This window comes from Penaeus vannamei, chromosome 17 (assembly GCF_042767895.1).
Source record: "Penaeus vannamei isolate JL-2024 chromosome 17, ASM4276789v1, whole genome shotgun sequence".
NCBI lineage: Eukaryota > Metazoa > Arthropoda > Malacostraca > Decapoda > Penaeidae > Penaeus > Penaeus vannamei.
In genome coordinates this window covers 29,218,962-29,233,961 of record NC_091565.1, presented here as the reverse complement: position 1 = coordinate 29,233,961, position 15,000 = coordinate 29,218,962, and the positions used below count along the sequence as shown (strand labels likewise).

Genomic DNA, 15,000 nt, shown 5'->3' with positions numbered 1-15,000 from the left:
TGACTCATTTGGCACTTAGAAGGGGGCTTTAGCATTATTCCCATTGATAAACAAATGTGAAAGTAACGTGTGTAAGCAGTGACTGGAAGAGCACCAGCTACAGGGAGGAAGCCATTTCCATCTTTCATATCGTATTCCTGGCCACGGTGACTGGTGGCACAGGTTGTATTACGTAAAATTAAAAATTACAAAAAAATTAGATATATGACACAAATAACCAAATGTTCCATATATTTTTTTTTGCACTGAGCTATTTACTACATAGAGAAATGATATGGAGTCTGTACAAGGAAAATAAGTAATTACCATCTGGATAAAGCAAATCAAAAGACAAATATGGACATTGGAAAATGGCGATAAACCTAAAAAAGTTTTCACAAAATAACTTCTCAAAGGGGAGGCACAGAGTCTTGTCACCATTCATGGGTGTGCATCCGGCCTACGTGCCGCACGCCCTGGATGCTGGCCACTTATCTAGCCATTGCAACCGGATCAAGGGGGTTAAGAGTAGCAACAAATGTGAAAAGCAACCTTTTGTATTTTGCTTGGCCTAAATATCTTTTTATGGGGAAACAATTTAATGTAAGAAGGATGATGGCAACCAATAATGAAAATTCAATGGGTAAGAATGGCAAAAAATAAAGAGAAAGGAGGAATCCAAAGAGAAGAAAAAATGCAAGAAACACAAACTATGATCAACTGTGACTTACTTGTATAAAGTCTCTGGCATGAGGTCTTCGATGGTGTATTCTCTATCTGGCCCAGGTGTGGTGACTGTGCGATCTCCTATCTCAATTACATAATGCGTGATGGGATCTCCATGGTTGGCAGGCTCTCCCCACAAGAGGGTCACAGATGTAGCTGCTGGGGAGGATGAGATATAGGCCACGGGAGCAGGTGGGGCAGCAGGTGTTGTAACAGTTGAGATGGGTGACCATGGGCCCACTCCAGCACTGTTGCTGCATGACACTCTGCAAACACAAGAATTTGTTTTTGATGTTATGCATGCTTTGGTTTAGTATGGTGAAAAAATATCCTTGCTATTGAATTTACCTGTGTCAAACAGTACAGTCTATAATTGGAATGCATGACATTCATGCGAAAAAAGTTCTCATGTTTATGACTATACACTCCCATCTCTCCATAGTTTCTTCAAATTTTTAATTGATGTATTCAAAAAGAATATCTAGATTTTTTAAATCAAAAGTATGTGTATACAGCTAATCCATTTTGCTCTCTTGCTAACCCTTTCTTTGAACTGGCTGCCCAAATGGGTAATGGGTGGGCGCAGCACTTCTACATCACTTAAACCTTCTGCCTTTCCCAGACAATAAGTCATACTAAGCTTTTTCACTTCCTTTCCACCAAAAATGTTGCTTGCCTCATAAAAAAGGTACCCTACGACACTGACGATTCACTATCAACCGCCCAACCATTGGCAATCCACTACTCACCACAATGTTATCATTACTTGGATCTATGCTTTTGTATGCATATACAATATCCTTTTACTGTTTCTGTTCTTCCCTCTACATAATCTTAAACTAATTCTAGTATAGTGTTAGTATGGCAAATGTCTACAGATAACGATAGCAAGACAAAATCATAAATCACAAATGAAACAAAACAAATAAAAGAATGAATGATAAGACAGTACCATGATGATACTATGGTACAAAAGCCTACAATGCACAAACTAGATTTAACGAAAAAGAAAAACAATAGTTCTGAAATCCTTCTGTTTATGGAACCAGGTAGGCATGAGGCAAGCAACTGCAGGCACTGGCAAAGCAATCAATAACAAAAAATGCATCCCTGGAATGCAGTCCACTCAGGCTAACAGAAGACCCGGTTAATCTTCTTAACCCGTTGCTGCCGGGTGGCATGTACGTACATGCCAAGGCTGTCATGCCCATTCCCGCGCAACTGGCTCATCAGACGGAGGTTGTTTTTCTCCGATAGTAGTGGTTTCATTTATATGGTAAAGATTTTAGGCATTGGCACCTATAATGAAGGTAAACCTTCAAAATTTTAATATTTTTATATATTTTGGCAAAATAAAAGCTTTTAGGTGTTATATGTCGCTCGCAAACTACCGATCGAGCTGGACGCAAACAGGGGAAACTGGCGATGTGCGCCAACAAGCGCATGCATACGTCAATTTGCAAAAATTTTAACTGTCGGCAATGGGTTAAGGTCAAAGGAGCATCAACAGTAGATTTGTGTCCTAAATTCATTGGTAAAACCTTTAAGGAGAGGCTAAAGTCATCAAAGTACATTCCTGCCTTTATACTTCCAAAAAAGTCTAGGAATATTTTGTTACCTAAAGGCATAGGTGGTAGCTGGGGCCAGGTTGCGCACTTCTGCAGTTGGTGTAGACCCAGTGTAAGCATTGTTGAATGTCAAGTCAGACTCAGGGTCCCCACAAGTGGATGAAGATTCTGAGGACTCTGCATGAGGACATGAGACCTGTAATGAAAAATAGAAAAACTTGAGATCTACATGCAACAAAATTTCCAAGGTAACTTTTGGGAGTATAAATGAAGACCTACAAACATACATTACAACTATTGTAGATATGCTCACTCTGAATTTATAAGCTACGGTAATGTCACTGCCTATGAGTGGCAGGTATGTCATTACATGCCAAGAATGGCTAATTTGCTGGGGACATGTCAAGCCATTGGATTTACAGTCTAATCAGCTGGCTGGATGTTTTTGGCCATAAAATAATATGAATGCTCTTATTACCATTTATATGGTATGAGAGCAAATGTACTGGTTACCCCCCAAAACACGCACACTACCATGTTACATGCAGCCACGAGTTTAGGTTTTTTATAATTTTAGCTGGCCCATAGGAATTGGCTGAAGGGAGAAATAACTACTTTGTAAATTGTTAAAAAATATTAATTAAAAAATATACATAAAAAATAACAAAAATAGTAGTCAAAGCTTTCTCTATTACCTCCGCAACTTGAACACTATACTGCTCAATAGCAGCTCCATTGTTTATAGGTTCCTCCCAGGCCAGGTGGACAGAGTGTGGGCCTCGGCAAGCCAGGTGTAGGGAGTGAGGCGCATCAGGGGGGCCAGCACCACTCACAACCTCGAGAGGCTCTGACCATGGCCCTGGTCCCATTCGATTTACACAACGCACAAGGAAGATGTAGGGCCGACCTGGTAGTAAGCTATATAGGGAAAAAAAGTCAGATAAGTTTAGATTTTCCTTTCCTCAAAACCCTTATACAAACAAGTAAAATCAAACTTTCACTCAAACACAATGGAAAAGAAGAACATATAACAAAACTGGAAGTTATTGTATCTTTCTTTAGACCGACCTTGCAACAGTACATTCCAGGTCTCGGCCACAGTAGACCTGCCTTCTCTCGTTGTCTGGTGCCGTCATCTCTACTTGGAATTCAGTAACACTGGCTCCACCATTATATTCAGGATGGGCTGAAAATACAACAAATCAATAAATAAACTGCAAATTCAAAAAGCAATCATAATCCTCAAAGCTAAATAGTGATTTAGAGCTTTGTCTTTAAACCAGTGAAATGATTTCTTTTATCACATAAGGAAATACCTGCTTGTGACATCACCAATTTATCAAGCTCTTCACATGGTATAAACCAGCTATGAGAAACAGCCAAGAAAGGAAAATCCCTCTGTCCATCTGTCCATTCAATTCATTTACCTTTTCTCTTTTTCTTTCATTCGTTCATTCTTTATTCTGTCACTCAGTTATTCTTCCATTCACTCTCCTTTTTTGTCAGTCCACAAATGAATCATCTCAATTTTCTGACTCAAACTGATGGTATCTTGTTTATTCATTCATATCTATCTATACATCTATTTATCATTAACTTATTATTAGTCCACTCCTGGATAATCTTCATTTTAATGGTTATATCTGACAGGATTCCCCTCTCAACACACTGCAGCTTCTACTACATCTGTGCAACAAGGTAAATAGACTGGAGAACTTAATAAGTTAATTCTGCATCAGACACTGGCCAATTGTCTACAGAGATGACATCAAGGCTTCCCACATTTACCTAGGATTTACATTTGGCTCAGTGAATAGGCATATTTCAAGGGCTGTTTCCATTAAAGCTACTTATCAGATGAAATCAATTTGTAAACGAACATTATCACACAATACTAAAGATTAGGTTTTGGTAAAATAAAATGGAATGGTCTTCACCTATAATGTGATGAAAATGTATTCATGTGTAAATCTGAATATTCTCAACCGTTTAATTCACTACATATAGGGTGGTGTATAACAGTACATAATCTGCATTAGTGGAAGTTAACTAATTTCAAATTCATACTTTAATGATATTGTTGCTATAGAATTTTCAGTGCAAATGTTAAATGGACCAAATTCACACATCTTGATATGAAATGTATTTCAATTATGAATACAGTATCTAACACCTATACTTTAACTCTATTCTGCTTAAACTTTTTCTTTTTTTTATTTGCCACTGAGAAATTAAAAAATGGTCGAACACCAAGAAAGCATTCATCAAAAAGGTGTGATTATTTTGACAGGATGACAAAGTTAATCTCTCAACATCCATATCTGTTTTTGCAATAAGAAAGACAATGCATAGATCAAGATGTATGTGCAGACAGGAAGACAGAACAACATAACTACATACCCCATTTTAGCTGCAGCATGGAAGCCTTAGGTTTCCCCAATACATGGGGTGGCTGGCAGACACCTGGGTGCACTGCCTCTGTGGTCACCACTGCAGTTTCACTCCAGTCACTCAGGCCGCCTAAGCTTATGCATAAAACGTGTACTTGGTAGCTCTTCCCTGGTTCAAGGTTCAAACATTCAAATTCAGTGTCTTTCCCAGAGTAAATGAGCTCAAAACCTGGAATTTGGGAGTGAAAATGGACTTTTTGTTAGTAAATGGACTTAATTTAGGCAAATACTCTTGTTATCAATTTAAGCACAAATGATAAAATAAAAATCTTTCATGGATATAAGAAAAAAACCTTGTGCAACATTATCTAAAAACACTTTTTGAGAGAAATTAGATATCTGTCTTATCTAAAATAAATACGAACCACTGCCTCTGTCGATTTCCAGACGGTAGTCTGTCACTGTAGAGCCCCCATGGTCGGCAGGAGGTGACCAGGTTAATAACAACCTGTTTGATTTGGGCCGACCTTTTACGCTTACAGGGGAAGGTGGTTTTGGGCGGTCAGGCAGTGTGTGGTAACAAACAATATCCGAAGGAAGTGATGTGCCTTCTTCATTGTGGGAAAACAGCTGCCAAGTAAAATAATATTAGTAGGAACATTATTCACACACTTCTAACATGGAACCAATTAAATCATAATTTTATAAGTATACTGTCATTCTTTCACTTTCTGTGAGTCAATAAAATATAACTGCTTTGCCATTACCCTAAACTTATAATCAGCATTTCTTCTGAGGCCTTGACATTCATATTTTGTGTCGCTGCCATTATACACTGGGCGAAAGCCATATCCATTCAATGAATCTTCCATCTGAAGGGTAAACGTTTCCTCAAGAGGCTGTTTAGACCATCCTAAACTAAGCGAATTAATACAAGCTTGCTCTAAGTTGGGTGGGGAAGGCTGCAAAGGTGCCACGCCACTTGTAAATGCCACTGCCTCCGGACTGAAGTCACTGCAGGGAAAAGAGTTGGGTAAGCAAAAAGTGAAGAACAAAACATATTCAGAAATAACAAGCAAGCTATAATATCCCTTCTTGTTTTCATAAGCATATCATTGTAGTCTACAGAGAACCTTGCATATCTTACCTCTGCCCATGATCATTGACTGCAGCCAGACGGACATGGTAGCGAGTGTTGGGGGTGAGTTTAGTGATGGTGTGCTGCTTTCCTCGCCCTCTGAATGCTTCCTCCCATTTCCCGCCACTACCCCCATACAGCTCAAGGACAAAAGCTGTCACCCTTGAACCATTCTCTTTAACAGCACCCCATCTGAAAACAAAGAGAGTTTAAATCATAAGATTTTTGCAAACTCCTGATACATTTCAATTTTTAATCAACATACTTGCAAAAGGTAACATCTAATTTTATAATCTAATCTTCAAAATCATATTACAAATAGCAACTCATTTCATGACTGTGAACAGACATGAAAAATTAAATTTGAGTCAACTCTCTTGCAATAATTAAGACAAGGTAATGATACATTATATACTAAATTTTTATCTTTTCACATGTCTTATTGTCATTGCAAAAAAAATCTTTTAGGATTAACACAAACCTGAATTGTAATGATGTTTTCGTTCTATATGCAAGCCTAGGTTGTTGTGGAGTGTCGGGCACAGTAGAATGAGTGTGGAACGGAGTCACGTTGGTTGGATCACCACGCACGCCTCCACATACACATTGCAAGCTGTAGATAGTCAGAGCTTTTACAACAACATTTTGACAGAGGAAAATTTTAAAATCTAAATGCTAATGATACATTCCATGACAAAATATTCATACTGATTTTTTATGCTATTAGTAGTAACACATCTGGTAAGTTTTAAGTCTCCTTAGAATCAAACAACACTCACTAGACCCTATATTCTGTGGCCGGTTTTAGCCCACTAATCGTAAGTTGCGTGGCAGCAATGGACTTGTGCAGGCTGTTGTTTAGGAAGACCTCATACAGGAGTTCTGAGACTGGGATCTCCTCCTGCTGCTGACTGCTTAACTCCGGTGCTGACCACTGGAGAACAGCTTCATAGGGAGTCAAGTTTATCACCTGCAGGAAAGGAACAACTTGGTAAAAAAAAGACATACATATATCAGTATCCATACACAAGCTTACGTAAAAAAAAGCTTATAAAAAAAAAATGCAAGGCAAGTTATAGACTGTCAGGAACATACCTTGGGGGGTTTAACCTGAGACAGGAGGAGGTGAAGGTTGTTTCTGGGGTCTTCACCGTCCTCAGCATGGATCTCTTCTTCGGCATTTTTTCGGGGCAGTAGTTCTGTTTGGGGTGATGATAAATCCAGAACATAAATAATCATAGAAAAGGCAATCCTTTATAGAGCTTATATTCTCAAACTTGAATGAAACTGTATTTACATAAAATGCATTCCGTACTATCAAATACAACATATAATCATGCAGTTCCCTCCATCTCATTACCCCAGGGTGAGTGCATAAGCGGCTCCCACTCTTTCAGAAGGTGACTTTGAGATATATAAATTACTAAAATGTCCTGATACATCGACATTCAAATATGTTACTATTTCACTGATTGTCTGAAGAAATTATCACAAACAAAATAAACCTTAGGAGGTGCCACTGTCAATAACCTAATTTGCCAAATCTAGTACTAATACAAGTAAATGTTTATGTATCTTTTGTTTTGTTAAACAACTAAGCAATATCGTGTATTATAAATCATGGACTGCCCACCAAGGCAACAGTCAATGCAAGACCCACATTTCAAAATTAGAAAATCATGCATTTGAATATAATCTTTATTAAGGAGATTGTAGGTAAGCAACTGGATCTACTGAAGCATATATGACCTTTTCATCTGGACTAGTACGGATTTTTGGACTGAGACAAAGTATCTAATATTTTTTTGCACAATTTACATATGTACTAAATAAGAACCAAAAATGTATCACTCTCAATTTCAAAACCAGAAGGTAATTGTAGCATTTCATGATAGAGTTGTAACTGTATCTTTGTGGACAATGTTCTGTATCATAGATAGCACAATTTGCAGTATCCCTCCCTCTACAGCAGAAAAATCCTCACTTCAAACTTCGAAGACTTTAAGCAATATCAGCATTTTATAATGCAGTTTTAATTGTGGCAAACAATGCCAGTCATGAACACAGACAATAATTAGCCATAGTAATTCACATAATGAAAGATTCAATGTAACTGGATATAAAAATTTTCTGTGTAAAGAATGATTCAAAAGCTTTGAATGTAGTGTACTATTACTTACAAAATGTAAATAGTACACTTCACTGCCATTTGCAGGAATAAAGAGATAATAAGCCCAAATTTTAAGACTGCAGTAAAAAATAGTACAAATATTCCTCAATTTCTAACAATATTAAACTGCATTTAATAAAATGCTGTACACAGAATGAGCAAAATCAAAATCAACATTCATGTCTTACATTGCTGGTTCTAAAGAATAAGGAATGATCATACAAAATCTGCCTCCATACCTTTCTTAGGGGATAAGGGAGGGGTGCTGTGTAGGCTGCTCGTTCCTGATTTGTTAACATGCTGGTGCTGTGGTTGTCGCTGATAATACTTTCGAGGTTTTTCATACTGACGCATGTGCCGTTCTGACTTCTGGGTGTAGTGAGGTGGCGGCGAGGCTGAAAGAGCATGAGGATTAAATATAAATACCATGCACACTTTAGCATAATCTTTTATTAAAATTCCATAGACAATAATGACTGGCTAAATGTTATCCCTACCTTGTGTCAATGGCGGAGACACCACAGGGGAGTATTGTGGTGGTGGCTGATATGGGGGCACGTAGCCCTGGGGAGGAGGTCCTGCAGGGGGAGGTCCGAAAAACTGGGGTGGGCCTTGTCCTGCGTTTGGGCCCTGCCAAAGAAAGCAAAAATAATCTGATCAGCACAGAAGTTGGCTTTCCTGGGTTGAGTCATAGGACTTAAAGTTAATAAAACTAACAATTGACATTCCTCAAAGATAATATAATAAATACATTTACATTTACCAAAGGTTTAAGAACTTTAGCTATCTGCATTTACATGAAAGTAAATAAACTTTGGTCTGAATACCAATACTATCTTTATCTAACATCTAATCTACTTTTTAAAATTATGCAATTTTTCCACCAACTAGTTATCATGAAGTTAAAAGTTACTTTCTAATCAAAATTTTAATATATCAGTCAGCAGTTTCAAAGTATCTTATTACAAACATTTTTGATTTACTCTTGGTCTCCAACTCCTCTATAAAAAAGTAATATTAGGAAGAGTTCACATAATTTCAGTAAAACAATAATTAAAAAACACACACTGTTGCCCACACATAATGCTGTCACACTCAGGCCCAAAGAGTTCCCTAGCTATTTCATCCTGTATGGCGTGAAGAGCTCACAGAAGATACACAAGCCGCAACCCTCAATAAAACCCTCACTAAACAATTACATATGAAAGATGAAAGGAAGAGAGTAGGATGGTATCACAAATTCTCGTAACAATCAATGATTGATGATGATAGCACAAATAAAAAATAATACAATAAAAGATGACAATAACAGTAATAATATCAATAATAATGCCAATAATATATAATAATAATCAGTAATATTAATAAAAATGATAAAACTCAACTAATAACAATAATACTAATAGTAGTAATAATAAAAATAATAATAATAATAATAGTAATAATAATAAAAATGATAATAATAATAATAATAATAATAATAATAATAATAATTGATAACAATAACAATCAATCAATCATAATCATCATCATAATAATGATAATAGAATAATCAAAATCACAACCATCAAAATAACAATCATAATAATCATGCTCATTATCATGAATAATATTTAAACCAATTATAGTAATAATAATAATAATAATAATAATAATAATAATAATAATAATAATAATAATAATAATAATAATAATAATAATAAAAATAATAATAATAATAATAGTACTAACAACAATGATAATAATAACGATCAAAAATTACAACAATAACAAAATAATAATAATAGCAATAATGATAATGATAATGATGATGAAAATATGCAGAAAATGAATAAGTAGAGTGCGACAAAGAGAAGTGTATACATGAAACCACTCAGGAATAGTCTACAAGAATAACTAGTTTTATACCAAAGCACAATCCCCAAGCAATGTCTTTGTAACACCACAAAAGCCTCAACCAAATCCACAATAATATAGTTAAAGTGTTTACATGTTTATCATATCTGTACACATGATGGTTTACACACAACCATGTTTACAGCAAAAAGCTTTGGCCAAATCCACTACAATGTTCTGTTACACATACCACCAGCATGAATGTGGTCACTTGACCATCGGGACCCTTCACTCGCAAGAACCTAGGTGGTGACGGGGCAATCGAGGGCTTACTGGTGGCAGCTATTCCAGCGTTGCTTGTTCCACTGACTTCTGCCGGTTCTTCAACTGTCTCCTCTACCTTTTGGTTACCTTTACCCCCTCCCCTTTTCCGTGTCTTATTTTTGGTTGCAGTTTGTGGGGTCTCGGGGAGAGCATTAGTCTTCTGGGGAGTGATAGTGCTTGAATCACAGGTCTGGGAGGTCATGGAACTAGCAACTATAGTTTGAATGGGTTCAGTCCCACATTTTGATGTCTGTGAGACCTCAGATATCGTTGATGAGTCTTGTGTGGGCTCACTGTTACGGTCAATGGGACCAGAAGTGTCAGTTTCTTCAGTTTGGGCCTGAGAGGACTTAGAATCAGCCCTTGTGCTTACAGAATCCTCAAAGTGTCCGCTTACGAGCTGAGGGACCTTCAGATCAGAATTTGTAGGCTGGGAGTTAGCTATAGTACTCAGAGAGGTACTAAGATCAGCAACATCTATCTGCGTGTTCACGGAATCATCGGGAGTTGTCTGGGAAATATCACCTGCGGTCTGAGAGTCAGTAGACGTGACCTTGGCGGACTGAGTCTCTTCGGCCGAAGGCTGAGAGGTCACCGCGCTGGGGTCAGTGGCCAGCAAGGCAGGCGAGGCAGGCGGGACAGCAAAGGCCTTGTCGGGCGCCTGCTCTTGACCCTTGCCAAGTACCATTTTGAATGCGCTGACAGTTTCCTCTCCTGCTTAAAATTCCTACTTGGTCTGGCGTCCTTGAGACAGCTGGATCAGGCCCTATCAATCTGTTCTTCCTAGTCGGAGGCTGTTCCTCTCGACCTCCTGTCTCCTGTCGCCCCGTCCTTGTAACAGCTGGTTTCCTCCTCTTAACCTCCTGCCAAGCCAGCTGTTTTCTTGTTCTTCAGTCGCTCCTGATAGTTCATTCATCCACACCATCTGGAGGCCAAGACGCCACCAGGCGCATGTGATGGCTGACGTCTGCTACCCCAGATGTAAGTCGTTTTCGCCAGGATCGACCGACGGACCGACCGACGGACCGACCGACTGTCTGTGTCTGTGTGTCTGTCTGTCCTAACGGTGAGCCGTTGGTGATATATGAACGTCCCCGAGAACGTGGGACACACCAACTCAGCGATCTCGTCACTCGTGCTTCTTCGTTTAAAAACAACGAATTCTTGGAGAAAGAAAAAAAAAGAAGGGCATCATAGACACGTCGATCCCTCTGGACTTTCACCCCCACCCTCCGCCCCTTAATTCCCCAATACTCGATCATCGCAGCGTATACGACCCTCGGGCCGGAATCTGACCCCGACGGCGAAAGTTAATCAGCGCACGCCGTAATAACCCCGCCTCCATCACTCCTTCAGTCGCACATTAATATTTCAAACCCTCGTCATCTGCGCTCGGCAATGGCTTATTACCACCAGCTGTCGGGGCGGGGAACAGCTGGACTATCATGTGCTGAAGAACGCGTCCCTTCAAAGCTGTTTAAATGAAGTAATGATAGTCCCTCGCCCCATCCCGAGTGACTCCTCGTGGGCGTTCTATTTGTTCTGGGGCTACTCCAAGAAGTGATAGATGGACGGCGTAGCACTTATCTTACTCTCGAATTGCTTAATGACTAATATAATAAACCGCATTTGAAAGTCGACTACATGCGCACGAACCCCGCCGCCGTTCGCACGTCCTGCCGTTGCATAAGGATGCCTCGTGCGACGCCCTTGTCCTTCTCGTTACATTCGCTTTACTGCGCATTCTCACGGCCGGATCTGTATGCAAACTATGTTTTGTACATATGTTCTCTCTATCTGTCTGTCTGTTTCGCTCTCTCTTCCTGTCCATTTCTGCTCTTTCACCAGCAAAAATATTCAAGAATCCACTGATCATCCGGAGACAATTGTCGGCCAAAATCCCCATCTGCTCCGGCCAGAAGCATCCTAGGTTCCCCATCGTCGACATTCAAAACTTGAGACAAACGTTTTCCAAGGCTTCGACATTTTGCATTTCAAACTACCATAAAAATGTACAACGAATTATCATGCAAAATAGCCTTCCCGATTTCTCTGGTACGCTTAGTCCATAAAATCACGGAAATATGTATACGAGATAACGCTTCGGTATAATCAAATATCTCTGCATCTTCCCGATGTATACATGACCGGTAATGAGAACAGGACTCTTCCGCAAGCACTTCGACAAATTCCTTACAATTACATCCGGTAAGACTCACTTAACGACCTCATTAGCCCAATTCAAAATTGCTTAACTTTTATTGGTACAAATCAATCCTTTAATTAGAAGTTGACTGCTAACTTGATGAGAACAGAGCCAAGACACTCTCGCGCGCGAGCTTGTGTGTGTGCGTGTGTGTGTGTGTGTGTGTGTGTGTGTGTGTGTGTGTGTGTGTGTGTGTGTGTGTGTGTGTGTGTGTGTGTGTGTGTGTGTGTGTGTGTGTGTGTGTGTGTGTGCGTGCGTGCGTGCGTGCGTGCGTGCGTGCGTGCGTGCGTGCGTGCGTGCGTGCGTGCGTGCGTGCGTGCGTGCGTGTATGTATGTGTGTATGTGTATGTGTGTGTGTGTGTATGTGTGTGTGTGTGTGTGTGTGTGTGTGTGTGTGTGTGTGTGTGTGTGTGTGTGTGTGTGTGTGTGTGTGTGTGTGTGTGTGTGTGTGTGTGTGTGTGCGCGCGTGCGTGCGTGTGCGTGTGTTTGAGTGCGCGCACACACACATGTACCCAGTAAGGAGGAAAGTGCGAGAAGGAGAATTCATTCTTCCTGGTATGCCTACGTGCTTCCTTTCCCGCGAAATTCCGAAATCCCTAAACTATCAAAATTCTGTAGGATAAAAAATACCAACGCCTTAGACGAAGATTAAACATCCCACTTCCGGCACCCTTTTCCTCACCAGCGCCCTAACCCTTTCCCATATCTTCGTTTAAACCACTCAACACCAAACAATATGGTCGAGTTATTTACCCACGTGCAGGCAAATTACTTTCTTTATCACACTTCAAATTACATGATTACAAGTCACTTAACATTACGGATGCTGTAATGCAGTGTGCACACCACAGTTTTCCACGTTTGAACACTTCACGATTGTTACACAATACTAAATCCTTGTGGTTTAGGTTTGTCTCGTAACACTGCTCTTAGGTTTGTTTCACAACTAACACTTGCCCGTGAGTCTTGCGCCGAGTTTGCAATCACACTTCCAAGAATTTGCATTCCACTGTGTAAACTGCACAAGCATGTTCCTCAACAGTTGTTTATTCAACTTGGGCGTGCTTGCATGTGTCCACGATAACACCGGCGCCCATGACCACCACATACTTCAATATCACGAGAAAACGCACTCCTGCCGCAGAGAAATTAACAATTGGGTGAAACCGCTATCTTATGTCACTAGCTAAATATTACGTGACAAGAGCAACACAGGTAGGCAAGTCGGAATGCGGAGGCGACTCGTATCGCCACATATCTCGCTTGTTTCTTTCTAAGCATCTAGCGCAAGGTCGATTTCATCATCAGTTGTTCCGCACAATATGATGGTTGACGGGAAATCTCACCGTTGCATGAATGCTTCCAAAAAACAAACTTGTACGAGGCGTGAAAATGCCTCGAGAAAATCGCCGTTTGCAAACTGACCACGGGACAGGCTGAGACCGGCGCCTCTGCGCTGATAAGACTTTTCCTCCTTATGTTTCGCGTCTCTTAGACTCTCCTTTCAGTTGGACGCGTTTGCCTTACCTTTCTTTCGAATGTGCGGTTGAGTTAAGAGTTTTAATTCCAGAGTTACAGCGAGAAGAGAAAGAAAAGAAAGCGGTACCCCCGAGACATTTGGCAACGGCGCATATACTACGTGTCAGATGGGGAGTGGGGAGTGGGGAGGGGGGGATTGCACACCCAATCCAACATACTTCTCCTGATAATCTTTTTTCTTATAACTAATCTACTGCTACCTACCTTTGCATAAGACTGCTGCAAGTAGATTAATCCATAAGATAACAGAAACGAACCTAGCAAAGGAATATCTCGAGAGATGGAAGAGGGTGTGTGTGGCGGAGGGAGGGAGGGAGGGAGAGGAGGATATACTACACGTCATCACACACTCACCGCGATGCCACATTCCTCTAGCTATTTCATTTACCGTCATTTTGTTTCTTTTCTTCACTACGATAAGATACACTGGGCCATCTTCTGAACTACAAATGCCGCAGTCCTACTCTTAATTATCTGCTCTTTTCCGCTGAACTGACGTAACTAGCCAACTCCCTACTTGGACCACTAATTTTAAAGTTTCATTAATGGACTAACTAAAACCTTTTAACGAATATGCTAGTTGTCTCAACATGAATGACCGGACCAATTCATGAAGTTAATCCTCGCGATTGAGCTTTCCTTCGAGCATTCCCAGGAAGCTCCTCTGCCAAGCGACGGAACGCAAAAGGGACCTCGCGCTCCCAGCCCAGACTCGCTCATTTCGAGCAGATAAAGCCGCACAAAGTAGCCAAAAGGGCGAAGAGAAAAGGGAGCAACGAACCCGACATCGCGCGAGAAATTTACTAGGGTTTTATTGATTGTCTCTGTACGACAGTTTTTCCCTCCTCGGCCGGTCCAGCCAAGTCGCTGCCGACGCGGGGAGAATTCGCGGAGATTTCCTCGCATCGATTGTATGCGGCGGTCGGGGGGCGCGGCGGCCGGTCGGTCAGTCGACGGCTCAGGCGGCCGGCTACTGTGACAGGGCAGGCAGTCTACGTCTGCGTCTGTCTCTCGTACAAGTTACGACCATGCATGTAGTATGTGCAGGTGTAAACATACAAAGCTGTATTTGTGTTTAACAACATTTGTATGTATATGTATATATGTATTTATATGTTTATATG

General features: G+C 40.4%; 1 protein-coding gene across 6 annotated transcripts in view; it reads right to left on the bottom strand.

Annotated features, from left to right (window-relative positions):
- LOC113800513 (fibronectin type-III domain-containing protein 3a) overlaps positions 1-15,000 on the bottom strand; it is a 25,959-nt gene that overhangs the window by 8,852 nt on the left and 2,107 nt on the right. The window contains exons 1-15 of one of the 6 annotated variants that reach the window (XM_070132168.1): positions 13,684-13,801; positions 10,058-11,294; positions 8,469-8,601; positions 8,211-8,366; positions 6,897-7,000; positions 6,581-6,771; positions 6,283-6,414; positions 5,811-5,993; positions 5,431-5,677; positions 5,089-5,293; positions 4,674-4,892; positions 3,342-3,459; positions 2,969-3,191; positions 2,324-2,469; positions 711-971 (exon numbers count right to left, since the gene is read on the bottom strand). In XM_070132168.1, coding sequence (XP_069988269.1) covers positions 711-971; positions 2,324-2,469; positions 2,969-3,191; positions 3,342-3,459; positions 4,674-4,892; positions 5,089-5,293; positions 5,431-5,677; positions 5,811-5,993; positions 6,283-6,414; positions 6,581-6,771; positions 6,897-7,000; positions 8,211-8,366; positions 8,469-8,601; positions 10,058-10,819 — 3,080 coding nt within the window. In that variant the 5' untranslated portion in view covers positions 10,820-11,294; positions 13,684-13,801. The other 5 variants (XM_070132171.1, XM_070132169.1, XM_070132170.1 and 2 more) reach the window with 5 other exon arrangements.